At 39.1% G+C, this 14,965-nt stretch overlaps 1 protein-coding gene across 12 annotated transcripts in view; it reads left to right on the top strand.

The window, feature by feature from the left end:
* NCOA2 (nuclear receptor coactivator 2) overlaps positions 1-14,965 on the top strand; it is a 306,182-nt gene that overhangs the window by 222,376 nt on the left and 68,841 nt on the right. For all 12 annotated transcript variants that reach the window (XM_033203006.1, XM_033203007.1, XM_033202998.1 and 9 more), the window contains one exon: positions 10,071-10,174. In XM_033203006.1, coding sequence (XP_033058897.1) covers positions 10,071-10,174 — 104 coding nt within the window. The remainder of the gene's footprint in view (positions 1-10,070; positions 10,175-14,965) is intronic.

The raw sequence follows: 14,965 nt of genomic DNA, 5'->3' as shown, positions 1-14,965 counted from the left end.
GGATTCTTAGGCATGGGAGATTTGGCCCCAGAAGACAAATGAAGGTCAGGTACTAGGATGGTTTTCAGTCCTTTCGATGCCTTGAGAGACACCCCTCCAGATAGCCACCATTAAAGTGAAACAGGCCTGGGAGTGAAGCCTTGCAAGCTTCATGGAAATGAGGGTTGGTGGCAGAGCCAGAAAGAAGAGACAGCAGGAAGTAACCAGCCCCTTCCTTTCCTTCATCCTTACCTCTGTCTTTCCCTACATGTTTATTAGCCATCTTTAGGGCAGTCAGGGTTATTTTAGTCAATGGATATTCAAAGTTGAATAAGACAGGAAGAACCTTGGCAGCCTCTCCAGGGATTTTAACCCTTCGGCCAATCCCACTTTATAAAGCGCTGCTTTATAGGTGGCTTTCCTCTATCAGCTGTTAACCTTATCCTTAGAATCCAAGGCTTCTCTCAGCACTCTGCGTGAGAGGTACAAGAAACCCGATGGAGTGCTCTTTTATCCTGGCTCCCCAGGCAAATGTGACAATTTGTACACCTCTACTTGGGTAGGTTTATTTTCTTAAGAGCTGTGAGTGGCCGGGAAAATCCCAAGGACTGAAAAAAATGTCTGTTACCCAAATCACTTCTTTTGTGAAGTAGGTTGTAACTTACTAGATGAGAATCTGGACTAGTCAAGTAGGCTGGCTGGGGCTTTTAAACTTCATATCTTGGTGTAGAGAAGGCCTTCTCATTGGCCTGACCACCTGAGCTGTTATTCTTGATGTCCTTAACAAATATGGTCTGACCTTTTTTCTCATCCCATCTCTACCTAATACTTTGACTCCAAAAATAAAAAATCAGAGTCTTAAAATGAACCTCCACTATGTTAGGTATATGGTAAAGCTCTTCAAAACAGATACCTCGAAAGAGACATTTGTGAGATTTCAGCCCTGGCTAAATGGAATTTAATTTTAGCTCCAGCTGTGAAACTGTATTTACAGCTGTGAATACTGTGTTCAGTATTAACACAACATCATTGAGCACCCACTATGTGCCAAGCAGCAAATAAAAAGTCATTGCTTACAGCCAAGGAGTTAGCAATGCAGTGAAAAGGGACAGACATGAAAACAGATCATTTCAAAGTGGTGAGGGGAACGTTAAGGTGGGGATTGGCATAGGGCATCATAGAAGCACAGCAGCAGGGGCCTAACTTCGTCGACATGAGTTTTCTGGAGCCGTGGTGGCATCTTCCAAGAGAAGGGGTGGAAGGGCATCTGTGCCAATGGAACAATCTGAGAGAATGCTCAAAATCTTGAAAGAATATGATGCATATGGGGAGATAGATACTAAATATTGCTATGGTGTATTAGCTAGGAATAATGGGAGATGAGGTTTACTGTGCTAATAAACAGAATTGTGATTTAAGAGATTTAAAAAGTTGTACAACTAAGACCAAAGTCTTAGAATTTTAGAGACAACTTTTTAATATGATTTTCATATTTTAACCTATTTATCAGAAACTTTATTAAGTACTCCTACAGTGTAACTTTGTTGGCCTTGCTTTTGAGTTGACATTCATATTTGGAAGAAATAAAACATTTTTATAATTTGGTCTTTTGACAGGCTTACTCATAATCTTCTGAATAAGTGATGACTTCGAGCCTCACCTCACTTCTCATTTCTGTCACATCCATTGATGTTTTTTCCTTCTTTCATCTAATCTTAATTTCACCTTTCAGCTTTCTAAGCAAATTATGATTCCTTTATTTCTGTGTTCAGGTAACTCCCAAAACTTTAGTGAGTGGAGCCCAATAAATTAGAATTTACTCTGAAATAGCAGCTTTTGTATGTTATTCCTTTATTTCCTTGTTCAGGTAACTCCCAAAACTTTAGTGAGTGGAGCCCAATAAATTAGAATTCACTCTGAAATAGCAGTTTTTGTCTTTTATTTTGCCTTCACCTCTCAGTACTCCATTGCTGTGGAAGATACAAGTAGAGATGCACCATTATCCTATCAGGGAATGAATGAATGCTGCCATAATAAATGTAATATGTATAATATTTAATACTTGTTGGCTTTCAGTTCACTAACTTGAAGCACTTCCTGAAGCCATGTTTCCATGGGTTGTTTCAGTGTCTACATTGTTTACTGTGTGCTTAAGTATTTTTTTTCTTCTGCAGTTGATCTTTAAATTTAAGCTCCTATAGGACATGAACTGTGACGTGCAGGAATTTGGATTATATAAAAGGAAGATTTTGGACAAATTGTTAACTCACATAGCTTGTGAAAGATTTTCCACTGCCCATTTTACCTATCAGTAAATGCAGTACTCATAGGTACTATATGAAGTGGGCTATTAAATAGTAATATATATGAGCAATAGCAGAGGGAATGATGGTGAATTCCTATGAACAAAAGCATTTTCTAGCCAGTTATACTCAAAGTCTATTCTGGCTGCTATAGTACATTAATTTTAAAAGTAGGCCTATGTATTTCAAACTTGGGACTATGATTTTTAGTTCTACTTAAGTAGTCAAACCTTATACCATTGATGAAAACGAAACTAAGTATGTTGCTTTCTCTAAAGCAGAGAGTAAGAGGGGTTTGCTGGGTGAAGATGGCCTTCAGATTGGTTAATTTTGCTATTTCTTCATGCTAAAGGGAAATCATGATGTTAAGAAGAAGCTCAATGTCAGAAAAAGAGGGAGGCAACTTGAGGCTTAGGTTCCTCCCACTACTAAAGAAAGTGCAGCTGCGCGCTTTTAATATGCACGGCAGGAGACTTCAGCAGCTTGATGATATATAGTGCATTAATGTTGAAAAGATAAACACATTTGGAGAGCACAGGAAGGGCCTTGTGTTTTTATGTTAGCAGAATGCTTCCTAATGAATAAGAATGTGCTGCTGGCTTCACAAAGCCATATGGCAGCTTTTCTAATTTTAGTTGGGTGCAGATGCATAATTCTCTCATTTTACCTTCTAGAACCTTTGAGATGCTACATAACTTTTCTGTAATATTTCATCTATAGTGCTTGGTCAGAAACTACCCATCATTGTTTCAGTGACTTCTTTGCTCTGCGTAGGTCTCACTGCTGCTGGCTTTGACAGTCACTTCACCTGAAACATCCAGTTTCTTAATGCAGGAAAAGATAGAAATCGTGGATGTTTTCCCATTAGAATCTTCAAATCAAATTTGTTGTGGAGGTAATTAGACTTGTGTTTGACTCAGTCTGCTGAAAAATTCGTAGATTTCTAGGTGAGTGATTTTACTCACTTTGAAGCAGAGGAATTAATCATAAAACCTACACAAAGTATCAGATTCCATTTTAGTCAAAGATTCTATCTAATTTAAATAATACAGCTTCTGTAAAAACAACTGTCCTCAGGCTTGACCAAACAGAAAGATAACCTAAATTCTTAATTGTCTTTACACTTCAGGGTTCCCTAAACATGGGCAGCCTTAAAATGTCTCTGTATCTGTGTACATACCCTGTGGATTATCTTTCAGTAGATTCATTATTACAGAGTGAGTGACATTTGTTTGGATTCTGACTTTTTAAAGATAGACTAATTTCTACACGTTTTCTACAGCCTCTTCAGATGATCCCCAAAAAAGGAAAAAGCAAGAGTATCAATTTCTACCATAACGACAGTGTCACCCTGTCCCTATAATGGGAGACATTTAGCAGCGTTTAGGTTTTTAAGTAATCAGTGATGGTTGCCACTGCTGCTGCTGGAGTTAGAACAATTATGTGGCTGTCCCTTGAGCATGACTGCCACCCCGGTGGAGGGTTAGAACTCTGTTCTGGTAATGCTTTGTGGAAAGACTCTCTGAATTCATAATCTCAGTTCAGTTGCCTAATAAAAAATTGATTAAGAGTACTTAATACTATGAGATTAAATAAGCAACCAAAATTAATAAATGATACTTCAGAAGATATGTAAAGGCCTTTTTTTAAAGAAACATCACTTGATAATTTAAAAATATTTAAATGTACTTTTTAAAAACTAAATTAAGTTTTTGCTGGGATCAGTTTCTAATTTATTGTTGTTCTTACCAGAAGACTGGAATTTTACTTTCAAGTTATGCCTGAAGCTGAGCACGGTGGCATTTGCCAATAATCTCAGCTACTTGAGGCTGAGTCAGGAGGATTGCTTAAGCCCAAGAGTTCAAGGCTGTAGTGTGCTATGATCACACCTGTGAATAGCCACTGCACTTCAGCCTGGTAACATAGTGGGACGCTGTCTCTAAAAATAAACAAATAAATAACAAATTTATGCCTATACATGCCAATGAGCAATTTAATACAGCTGCTTCAAAAAATAAATATTTTTTCCTTGTATTTTCAAATCACTTGTATTTCTAGGATGAAATTCTTTCCCTGTTTACCTTTTCTTTTGTTCTAAGAGAAAGCATGAATAATAATTACTTACAAAAAACATATGGAATATAATATTAATGATTTTTCCCCAGTTTGTGGTATGACTCATCTTAACATGGTCCCTGAAGAGATGGGGTTTTGTTCTTCGCTTTGAAAGTGGAAATCTAATTAATTGGTATTGGATTTCTGGAGCACGGGCAAATGGAGAAGGGGATCGTGAGGGATTGCTCTTCAAACAGCCACCCAGGAGGAAAAGGCGAGTCAGAAAAAGATTATAGAAGCCTCCTTGGATGATCTCTCCAATCAGAGTTCTGCATTTGTAAAACTGGGCGCTATTAAAAAGATCATAGCTACTTCCTGCTGATCAGGTCTAAAAAGATCAGAGCTATTTCATGATTTTTTTTTTAAGTCTTTTGGGAGTGAGGAAGACAAGGATAGAATTATTATTTTCATTGTTACTTTATTAGGTCGTGTTCTTTATCTAAAAAGGATAAGTTTGGGGACTGGGCATGGTGGTTCATGCCTGTAATCCCAGCACTTTGGGAGACCAAGGCGAGAGGATTGCTTAAGCCCAGGAGTTCAAGACCAGCCTGGGCAACAGAGTGAAACCCTGTCTCTACCAAAAAAAAAAAATTTAATACAATAAAAAGAATAACTTTAATGGCAAAAGCGTAGCAGGAAGAAATAATGAAGTCAGGGCTTAGAAGAAATCTTCTAGTAGTCTCTGAAAATTTGATTTTATCATCTCTTTCTCTGATTTAAAAAGAGTTCCATCTGTAATAATGAGATTTCATAAGGTTTTGATCGTATGAAACTCTGAGATGAGATTTCTACTGTTTAGTTTACTGAAGGATATTTTTGTAACAATATATTTTTATGGTTAATGGATGCAAAATATAGAAAAGTAAATATAGTTTGTGACCACTGAGAAAACTGCCTTATTTAAAAATATTAAATAGTGTGTTTTAGTATAGTAATGCTGTACTTACAGGAGTATAAATATCGAAGGATTTAAGCTTATTTATATCTGGTACATAAAAACAGCATACTCGTTACTGAAATGCTCTGTCAAGATACCAGTATATGTCCGGTTAACATAATAGTATCTCTCTAAAGAGTCCTTTTCTTTTTCCTCCTCCCTTCCTCGCTTCTTTTTCCTCCTCCTGTATAATTTCAAGGCTCAACTGAACATTCAACAGAGGTAGTAATTACTTCATGAAAAGTACCCAAATAACATAAATTTAGGACCAGTTTAATTTAGATTCCAATTACATTGGTAAAGCCCTATTTCTGAGTGTTTTCTATCACTTCATATTATTGATTTTTTTCTTTTAAATATTGAGAAATGGTCAAAGCACAAATTCAATACAGAATTAAAGAATAGATGACAAATTAGCTAGAAAATAGATGTTTCATTCTTGCAAGGATAAGAGTAAGAAGCTCTGAATTCTTTACCCTTTTTTCTTATATTTCCTTACTTTATGAGGAATAAAAATTTCCCATTCTCTTAATATATATAAATAGCATTTGTGTAAATATTGCAACACTTTTTAAAACTTTTCTTGCAAGTAACCTATAAACTCATTTGGAATTTTCTTTCAAATCACAGTTTCCTCTAATATACATTTAGGCTGATCTTGTGAACACCTTTGTTGTTTTATTTTCTGTCTGAGATTGCTAGAGTTCCAGCTTAGATCAACGTTTCACCAGTGTTCCTTACCATAGGCTTTCAAGCCAGGCTGAAATTTTGTAGTGGCCCGATGCCAGCCACACATCCGTCCCCACCTGTTTTCTTGCTGTCCACTTGCATATCCTGCAGAATCCAATTCGGTTACAACATATGTGAAATACTTTCAGCTATGTCCAGCCATTTCCATCCCTTTTTTGAACCGAGGGCTTGCCGTTTAGCCCTATGTTGTCTTCATTTGGTTGGGTTGTAATAGTTTTGCCCTCCTGGAGAGAGGGTGAGCCCTCAGCGGACGAAGATTTTTCACTTTGCTTCCCTTGCATAGACAGTGCAGGCCACAGACCAGACACACAGACACAGGCTACTCTGCCCATCCCAGTGTCACTGTTCTATTCCCTCATGTGGGCTCACATAGGCCACTCATTTTCCATTACTGCTGTTAGTTGCTGCTTTCTTCCTCTTAAATATTTATCAGTTGAATATTTTAAAGAATAAAACAGCATGTTTCGCATTTATAAATAATGTTTCAGGGTAATAATTATTTTTATCCAGGCTTTCCTCCAGTTGTTCCTCAAATACATGTTTTGTGAGATCTAAATAATCTCCCAATTTAAATCGTAGGCCTTTACCCCAAATTATATCTGATCTATAAATTCCTAAAAATAAAATTCTGTACAGATTTGATCCTGATTCTACATAACCTTTGACAAAAGTCTAAAATTCTTTGCCTGAGCATGTTGCTAGAATTTGGAATACCCAGGCACGAAAACTTAACCAGTGTTGAGGAACCTGCCTGATTGAGTTATCTAGGTGTAAGGTTTTTGTATCACACAGAATGTTGATGGCTGAATTTAGATCCTCAGAAAGATGATCATACCCTGATACCATAAACATCTCACAAGGCATACTTATTGTCTTTAAAAGGCCTAGAATTTGGTTACTATCACGAACATCATTATTTTGTATCTGTTTTGCCCAAAAATGCAGCATTAGTATCGATACCATAGAAAACAATAATTCATTACTATTGTGCTATCAGAATCTCATGTGCCAAATAGCCTGATGTTTTCTAGTGATCACCGATAGGCGCAGGATTGCCTTTGTGATTGGCAGCTATTGTTTCCTCTCCCTCTCTCCCCCCAACATTAACCTAAACTAAATTCATTCTTAAAAATAATAAAACAGTGGAATAATAGGACTTGGAATCCTGAGAGAATATGAGATGCCTTGAAACTTCTTGACTATAGCAAGATAAGGTTGTTATTTAAGACCAGTTTTTAGGAAACCCTTTCCCATATTACTTGATCCTGTCCGCCCATTGTATACTCCTCCTGTACCCTGGAGGTCCAGTGAGGCAAAAGCGGAAAATTACTTTCTTTTTCCACACACCTCGATCTCACTTGCTCCCATGCGTCTGGGAGGAAGTGCTGGTGGTGGGTCTAGCCTCTCAGTCAGCCCCCATAGATGCAGTGAAAACCTGGTCTGAAATCGGATGGTGCTATTGAGGATCCAGACACAGTTCAAAAAGCTTACCTTCAAGTGGGGTAGCCTACTCTTTTGTGCACTGTGTGTGTCACGCTGTAGGAGGCAGGAGAATGGGGATATCCTCCTAGGAAGATGTATTCGAATCTCAGCGAAGCAGACCTTTCAAGCTGTCTGTGTGTTCCCACTGCACATTCTGATAGACCCCCCTCCAGGGCAGTTGTCTTACGTTTACCATTGCATTTTGAGAATCACTGCTGCTACTGAAAGATGGGAGAATGTGACCCCTGATGGGAGAATGCGACCCGTGTGAATAGTTAAGTGAAGGAAAGGCTGCGGATCACTCAGTCTGTGGTATGTCAGCACATTGCTCCTGTACATGGACTGCCGCAACACTGAAGACAATCAAGAAATAAATGCAGTAGGACCACACAAATTATGACATCTTTTATATGGGCCTTGAGATTTAGTATTCATGAAACATAGGGATCCTTAGGTCTGAGGCACACTGGGGCCTCTACAACAAGGACTGTTAAGAGAGGTACACACCCTGTCCACATCCAAGAAGACCCCACAGAGTGTGGTGTGGATGGTGGTGCTCAAGGAAAATCCAGCATAGCTCCCATAGCAAGATGGCCCTTGAAAATTAGATGAAGCAGCAGTTAGCAGTGCAAATCCTATTCCTGAAATGGTGGGTAGAAAAGTGAGCAGATCTTGAAAAGAAATCAACATCCTTACAGAGCGAACCGCCAACAAAATTAAAAAGTATGCCCCAGTGCACATTTATTTTACTGTGAGTCTATTTGGCAATGAAAAAGATTCCAGGAAAAGGGGATGGGGGCAGTCACATACAATAACTGGCTAAACCAATCCTGTGGCTGGAGACCCTGAGGTATTTCCCGCCTCAGAAGGGACTGACTGAGGAATTGGGATGAGACGAAGCCTGCAGACAGAACAAATGTACAGCACCCCGCAGTGAGGAGCTTGGAAAGGCAGCAAAGCCAGAAACGAAGCAAGGACTGAAAAATCTACCAATATTGAGTTATGAAGGCTACCAGACAAGTCATATCTCTATTTATAGGCAGTCACAGTTTTTTCGATCTAAGGAGGTAAATCAGGAATATATTAGAGAGTTGATAAAGCAGATACAGTCTGCTTATGATAAGCTCTGCAAAGAAATTACTACGTATGGAACTCAAGGAAGAACTATTCAATACAGATATGCTAGTATTATGATACATTTGAAAACTTCTTTGTATTTTTAAAGAGTGTTTCACATATCATCCCATTTACTTTAGCTCGGTCCCTGATATATGGAAGACAGGTAAGTTTAAGCAGCTTGCTTGGAGTCATACTTCTCAGTGGCTGAGTTTGAGCTTGAACTGCACAGGTCATCTTCCCCTTCCATTGATAACATGCTCTGTGGAAGCTTTGTCGTGGGAATGGCAAGATTGGGAGGACCCACGTAATTCCTATTTGTTTTCTAGGTTCTCAGCCATAAATTAGGCTTTACAGATTTTCAACATACTGCATAAAATATTTTTGACAAAAAAATTATTAAGGTTCTGAAAGCAGGTTAATTCTGAGTGCTAAATTGATTTACAGTTTTCTATTTCTACGTTTAATTACAATGATAACATGCAGTATAAACAAGGATATAATTTATTCAGGTACAAATAATTGTCACATTTTGTGTTGTTTTCTAGCAAGTTGTTGATATGTATATGTTATGCTTTAAACTTTTTTTGGTGTTCTTGAAATAACTGCTTTACACATACGTTGATAAGTGTGCATCTTTTTCTTCTGTGAGCTTTTTCACAAAACGTTCTCATTCTATGATAGAATGTCTTCTGGGGCCTTCCTGTCTTCATGAGCCTGAAATTTGCCTTGCACGTTTCCATCCAGGAGCACACATTACGTGCCTCTTTGCTAGATCAAAGGGCAGCCATTGCAATTCCCCAAGTCTCTGGTAGGGTGCTTCTAACCTCTTAGATGGAGAAGCATTGGGACCAAATCTTCCTGGCCACTTTAAATGGGAATGTAAGCAGAAGTGGAACAGTAAAAGAGTCCAGGCAGACATTGCAGAGTGTCCCATGGGGGCAGCCATAGCAGTTTATGACTCCTTGTTATTTCTTCAAATGTTTGCAAATCTGTCTCTGATTATGCTACTGAATTCTGAACAACAGACCTTCCTTTATCCTAGTTTGGGGAATCTCCTGAGTAGAAGCTAATTGTGCCATAGAATATAGCAGTTTCATAATAGGAAAAAATGCCTGTCGGGGACTGTCAGGAAACCTCAAAACTCATTTTCTGAGCAGCCTGAAAGGGGATCTGAGCCACAGGTTCTAGAGGTGAAAAGTTAATGTTCTGGCTTCTGCTTCCAGCAGTGTCTCCCATTTAGGGGCAACAGGGATGTACTCTAACTCTTTTGTAGCTGCATCTGATCCCACTAGAGATTTTTAAAAATCATCACAATAAAAACATTTCTGTGTCACTCTGTCCTTGATATAGCACTGCCATTTAATTCACACTTATGTTTATTGCAGAGAAAGCAGCAGCTGCCAACATAGATGAAGTACAGAAGTCAGATGTATCCTCTACAGGGCAGGGTGTCATCGACAAGGATGCACTGGGGCCTATGATGCTTGAGGTAGCACATCTTCATTTTAGTACTGTATTTTAAAATCTTGTTGATCTTCACATTATTACATTTAATTTCAGGTGAATATAATTTAAGGAGAATCCACACTAGTACTAGTACTAGTACTATGTGCCTCTTGAGCTTGCTGATATGGCTCTGTGTCTCTACGTATGTTTTGGCTCCTGCTGCCAGTAAATGTGTGTTTGAAATTAGCATAGAATTAAATAAACTAGATTACAGTAGACATTGACAAGTTGTAATTGCCAGTTGAGCATTTATTTGGGAAACTATTCACAAGTCCTACTAAATTCTGTGTTGTATTTTAACTTGAAATGTTCTCAAAATTCTTAAATTTTGTGTATGCCATGTACAAATGCCTATACGTACATGTTAAAATATGAGGACCAAGGAGGAGCTTTATGCTTCCTACTTATGCTATTTCAAACTAGCTTATTTATCTCATAAGGAAGAAAAGTAAAATAATAGGCAAAAGGAACTTTGAAGAGAAGCATAAGGTTGGTCTTAACTACCTGTTCTTTATTAAGGAAGCTTTATGACCAGCTAATGTCTAGAATTTGTAAAGTACAGTTTTTCTATTTTATTAACTAGTACTAAAAGCCAAGTGCTTTGCTGTACCTTTTCCAAAATTAAAATTCAAGATGTAGGTTATGGTAAGATGAGAAAAAAAAAATGTCAGTGAATATATAACAAGAAACAGAGGAACCCTGAGACATAAATTATGTCAGTTCTCAGGATAATTTGCTCGGCTGATGATATGAGGTTGAAAAGACTGCATGGCCAGAAGCTTTGCAGCACTGCCAGTGTAGAATCAGCTAGCTTGCTGCAGCAGCCAACAATTCTGATTTTTAAAATAAAGATAACCAATAGTCCCCCTTATCTCTTTTTTTCAGTTGATGTTTAAAGGGATTTTTATTTTTAGAAAATCTAATTCTGTGAAAATCTACCATAAAATTAGGGGCAGAGCAGAAGGGGGCACACAATAAAGACTTCAAGATCGTCTGACCCAGTCTTTCTATTTAGAAATGACAAACTTCATTTCCTGGGGCTGAACCTGCTGGCCAAAAGGCTTTAAATGTCCCAGTGTTGGCCCTTGCTTATCTCCTCTTGAATCACTGGCTTGAAAACATTCAGCCTCACCTTCCAGGAGAAAAGCAAAAACACACTTAACCCAATTTTTCTATAGTCAACAAGGCAATGGAGGGCCAGAGAGTGCTACTTCTCTCTGGGTTCTTAGAAGCAGATTATGAAAACTGTAACTAGGTGGACCATTTAGAATTAAATGAAAGAAAGTGGATAATTTCCTTTGGAAAAATGTTTGAATTATAAATTAAAAAGTGATTTGAAAATTATGTTAACTAAATTATTACAGTTGGGGAATTTCCCTATACCTGTGTTTATTCATCGTATCTTGGGGTAGGGGGAACATTAGAGTGGAAACTCCTGGGAAGACTTTTGAGACTTCTAAATAGAAATGCTGGGAGTAACCAGAGCTGGGACTCAAGCCCTTTGAGTTCATCAGTTGTAGAAATCAGATTGCTAGATTTCAGTAGACCTGATGTCATAAAATCAAACCAACATTTTTGTCGTTCAAAATAGTCTTCTGAGAATTTAGTACATTGATCAAGAACCTGTGTAGCAGGACTTGAGTGTTAAATGTGTTAGAGAGGTTATTCTTAAATCTGGTGACTTAGGGTTTGAATTTAAATTTTTATCCCTGTTTACGTGCAATCACTTCAACAGAGAGAACATGTTCTCATGGAGCTGTTCCTAGGCATAGATGCACACTCATGCTTACATCATAGCATAGTGGTTGCTAGGCAGCACAACCAAATGTCAGCTTTTTTCATCAGAGCATATCATAGTGAGCCTTAAAAAAACACAGCTTTATGAGATGAAACAATTTCATCTTCCAGTTTTATTATGCCTCAAGTCAGTCTTTTTACTGTGGTATAAGCAGTAGGAAGCAACATGTACTTTTAAAAATGAACCATAGGTAATATGATTATGAAAATCCCTCTCAAAGGGTATATCCAAATCAATGAGCTGAAAAGGGACACTGGGCATATAACTTATCACCTAACCTCCTGAGTGTACACACTTGCACACAGTTCTCAAGGTTAATACCATGTATTATGAAAGGCTGTTTATTTACATGTAGTCTTGCTTTGTCCTGCATGTGGTTCATACCATTGAGAAAACCTGATAGAATGTTTTAAGAAAAACTTAAGCCGGGCGCGGTGGCTCAAGCCTGTAATCCCAGCACTTTGGGAGGCCGAGACGGGCGGATCACGAGGTCAGGAGATCGAGACCATCCTGGCTAACACCGTGAAACCCTGTCTCTACTAAAAAATACAAAAAACTAGCCGGGCCAGGTGGTGGGCGCCTGTAGTCCCAGCTACTCGGGAGGCTGAGGCAGGAGAATGGTGTAAACCCGGGAGGTGGAGCTTGCAGTGAGCTGAGATCCGGCCACTGCACTCCAGCCTGGGAGACAGAGCAAGACTCCGTCTCAAAAAAAAAAAAAAAAACTTAAAAACCAAATGGGTGAACCTTTCTTTAGTGCCTTATGGTCAGTTCTAATTTGAGAGAGCACTTAGTTTTGTGATTAAAATAGAATTAAAGATGAAATATATTCAAAGATAGCTCATAAAATAGAAGCCTGTTTAATAGTAACTTAAGGAAAAAACAAACTAGGAAAAAGTAAACACTTTAGGCCCCATCCACCAAATTCATTGTTGTATGTGTATGTACATATGACATTCATCTTAAAAATAGTAATAAACATGCTGGGTATAGTGGCTCATGCCTATAATCCCAGCACTTTGGGATTACGGAGTGGTGGGAGGATCACTTGAGGCCAAGAGTTTGGGACCAGCCTGGGCAACACAGTGAGTTCCTTTCTCTACAGAAAATTTAAAAAGCCTGGTGCGCTGACTCATGCCTGTAATTTCACCCCTTTATGAGGCTGAGACAAGGAGGATCACTTGGACCCAGGAGTTCAAGACCAACTTGGGCAACATGGGGAGACTCCATCATTACAAAAATTAAAAAATTAGTCAAGTGTGATGGTACGTGCCTGTGGTTCCAGCTACTTGGTAGGCTGAGATGGGAGGATCCCTTGGGCCCAGGAGGTGAAGGCTGCAGTGAGCCATGATCATGCCACTGCACCCCAGCCTAGGCAACAGAGTGAGAACCTGTCTCAAAAAATAAAAAATATCTGGGTGTGGTGGTACATACCTGTGATCCTAGCTACTCAGGAGGCTGAGGTGGGAGGATAGCTTTAGCCCAGGAGTTCAAGGCTGCAGTGAGCTATGATTGTGCCACTGCACACCAGGCTGGGCGCAGAGCAAGACCTTATCTTCAAAAAAGATAAAATTGTAATAAACATGTATCATAAAGAAACTGAGCAGCCTAAACTGACTAGACCCCATGGTCCTGGTCCCAGGTATGATGAATCAACGTAAAGCTTTCAGTCCTTATCACTCACCTGACCCATAAAAACAGAGCTTTGATAAGCAAGGATCAAAAAAAGAAAAATGGGGTAATGTAACCAGGAGAAACTCACTAAACCCCCTACATTTCCATCACCAAAGTGAACATGATGGGAAATGGATTAGGGGTGAATGAATATTAGAGTAGAGGACTGTACTGAATGGTCATCAAAGCATGAGCTTTGGAATCGGATCCTCCTGGATTCACATTCAAGCTCTACTACCACTGACTAGTTCTGAGACGTTAACCTCTTTGAGCCTCAGTTTCCTCCTCTATAAACTGGGAAAGATAAAACATTCCTTCCAGGAGGTACGTGTAAGGCACAGTGAACATGTCCACATCCACTATTATTATCTCAGCTTCCTGAAATGATCCTAGATTTTTTTATCTCCTTCCCTCACCTCCATTGGGATGACAACAAAAAGTGAAGCTGTGAACTCATTACCGGAAGCTTGCTACTGTTATTTAGGTAATTTAGGAACCTGCTTCTTAATCTAGAGAACAAGTAACATAGAATAATTTGGCATAATTAGTGCCCTTCTAAGGGCAGGGCAATGCTGAGGTCCCCATGAAGGTGAGTTTGCCACATCAGAGACACTTCCGAGACCATTTCCCATATATACCAAGTAATAAAGGATTGATGTTTCTTTAAAGGTCTGAAATTATCTGTGATGTTTTTCATATAATCCGTGACAGCTAGGTGGTAAAAGTTGGGAAGGTTTTCCTGGTAATTATCCTTAAACTGGGGAAAAAAATTTTAATGACTCCTTTCTCTCATTGTATAACATGAAAAACTGTAGATAAAAATTACCATGCATTAGGTTGGTGACATAAAAGTTGTTCTTGGCCGGGCGCGGTGGCTCAAGCCTGTAATCCCAGCACTTTGGGAGGCCGAGACGGGCGGATCACGAGGTCAGGAGATCGAGACCATCCTGGCTAACACAGTGAAACCCCGTCTCTACTAAAAATACAAAAACTAGCCGGGCGAGGTGGCGGGCGCCTGTAGTCCCAGCTACTCGGGAGGCTGAGGCAGGAGAATGGTGTAAACCCGGGAGGCGGAGCTTGCAGTGAGCTGAGATCCGGCCACTGCACTCCAGTCCGGGCGACAGAGCGAGACTCCGCCTCAAAAAAAAAAAAAAAAAAGTTGTTCTTGGCCCGGTGGAGTATGTCAATCTCATTTTGAAAATACAGATGAATGCCTGTACACTTTTACTTCACAGTAATTATCTCCTGATAAATTAATGGAGTTAGTGTTGGTCATTTAGTTTGTGACAAGAAACCCTAATCTAG

The sequence above is a fragment of the Trachypithecus francoisi genome, unplaced genomic scaffold (assembly GCF_009764315.1).
Source record: "Trachypithecus francoisi isolate TF-2019V2 unplaced genomic scaffold, Tfra_2.0 Lachesis_group7, whole genome shotgun sequence".
Lineage (NCBI taxonomy): Eukaryota > Metazoa > Chordata > Mammalia > Primates > Cercopithecidae > Trachypithecus > Trachypithecus francoisi.
Note: the sequence above shows the minus strand (reverse complement) of the source record. Positions and strands in the feature narration are given on the sequence as shown.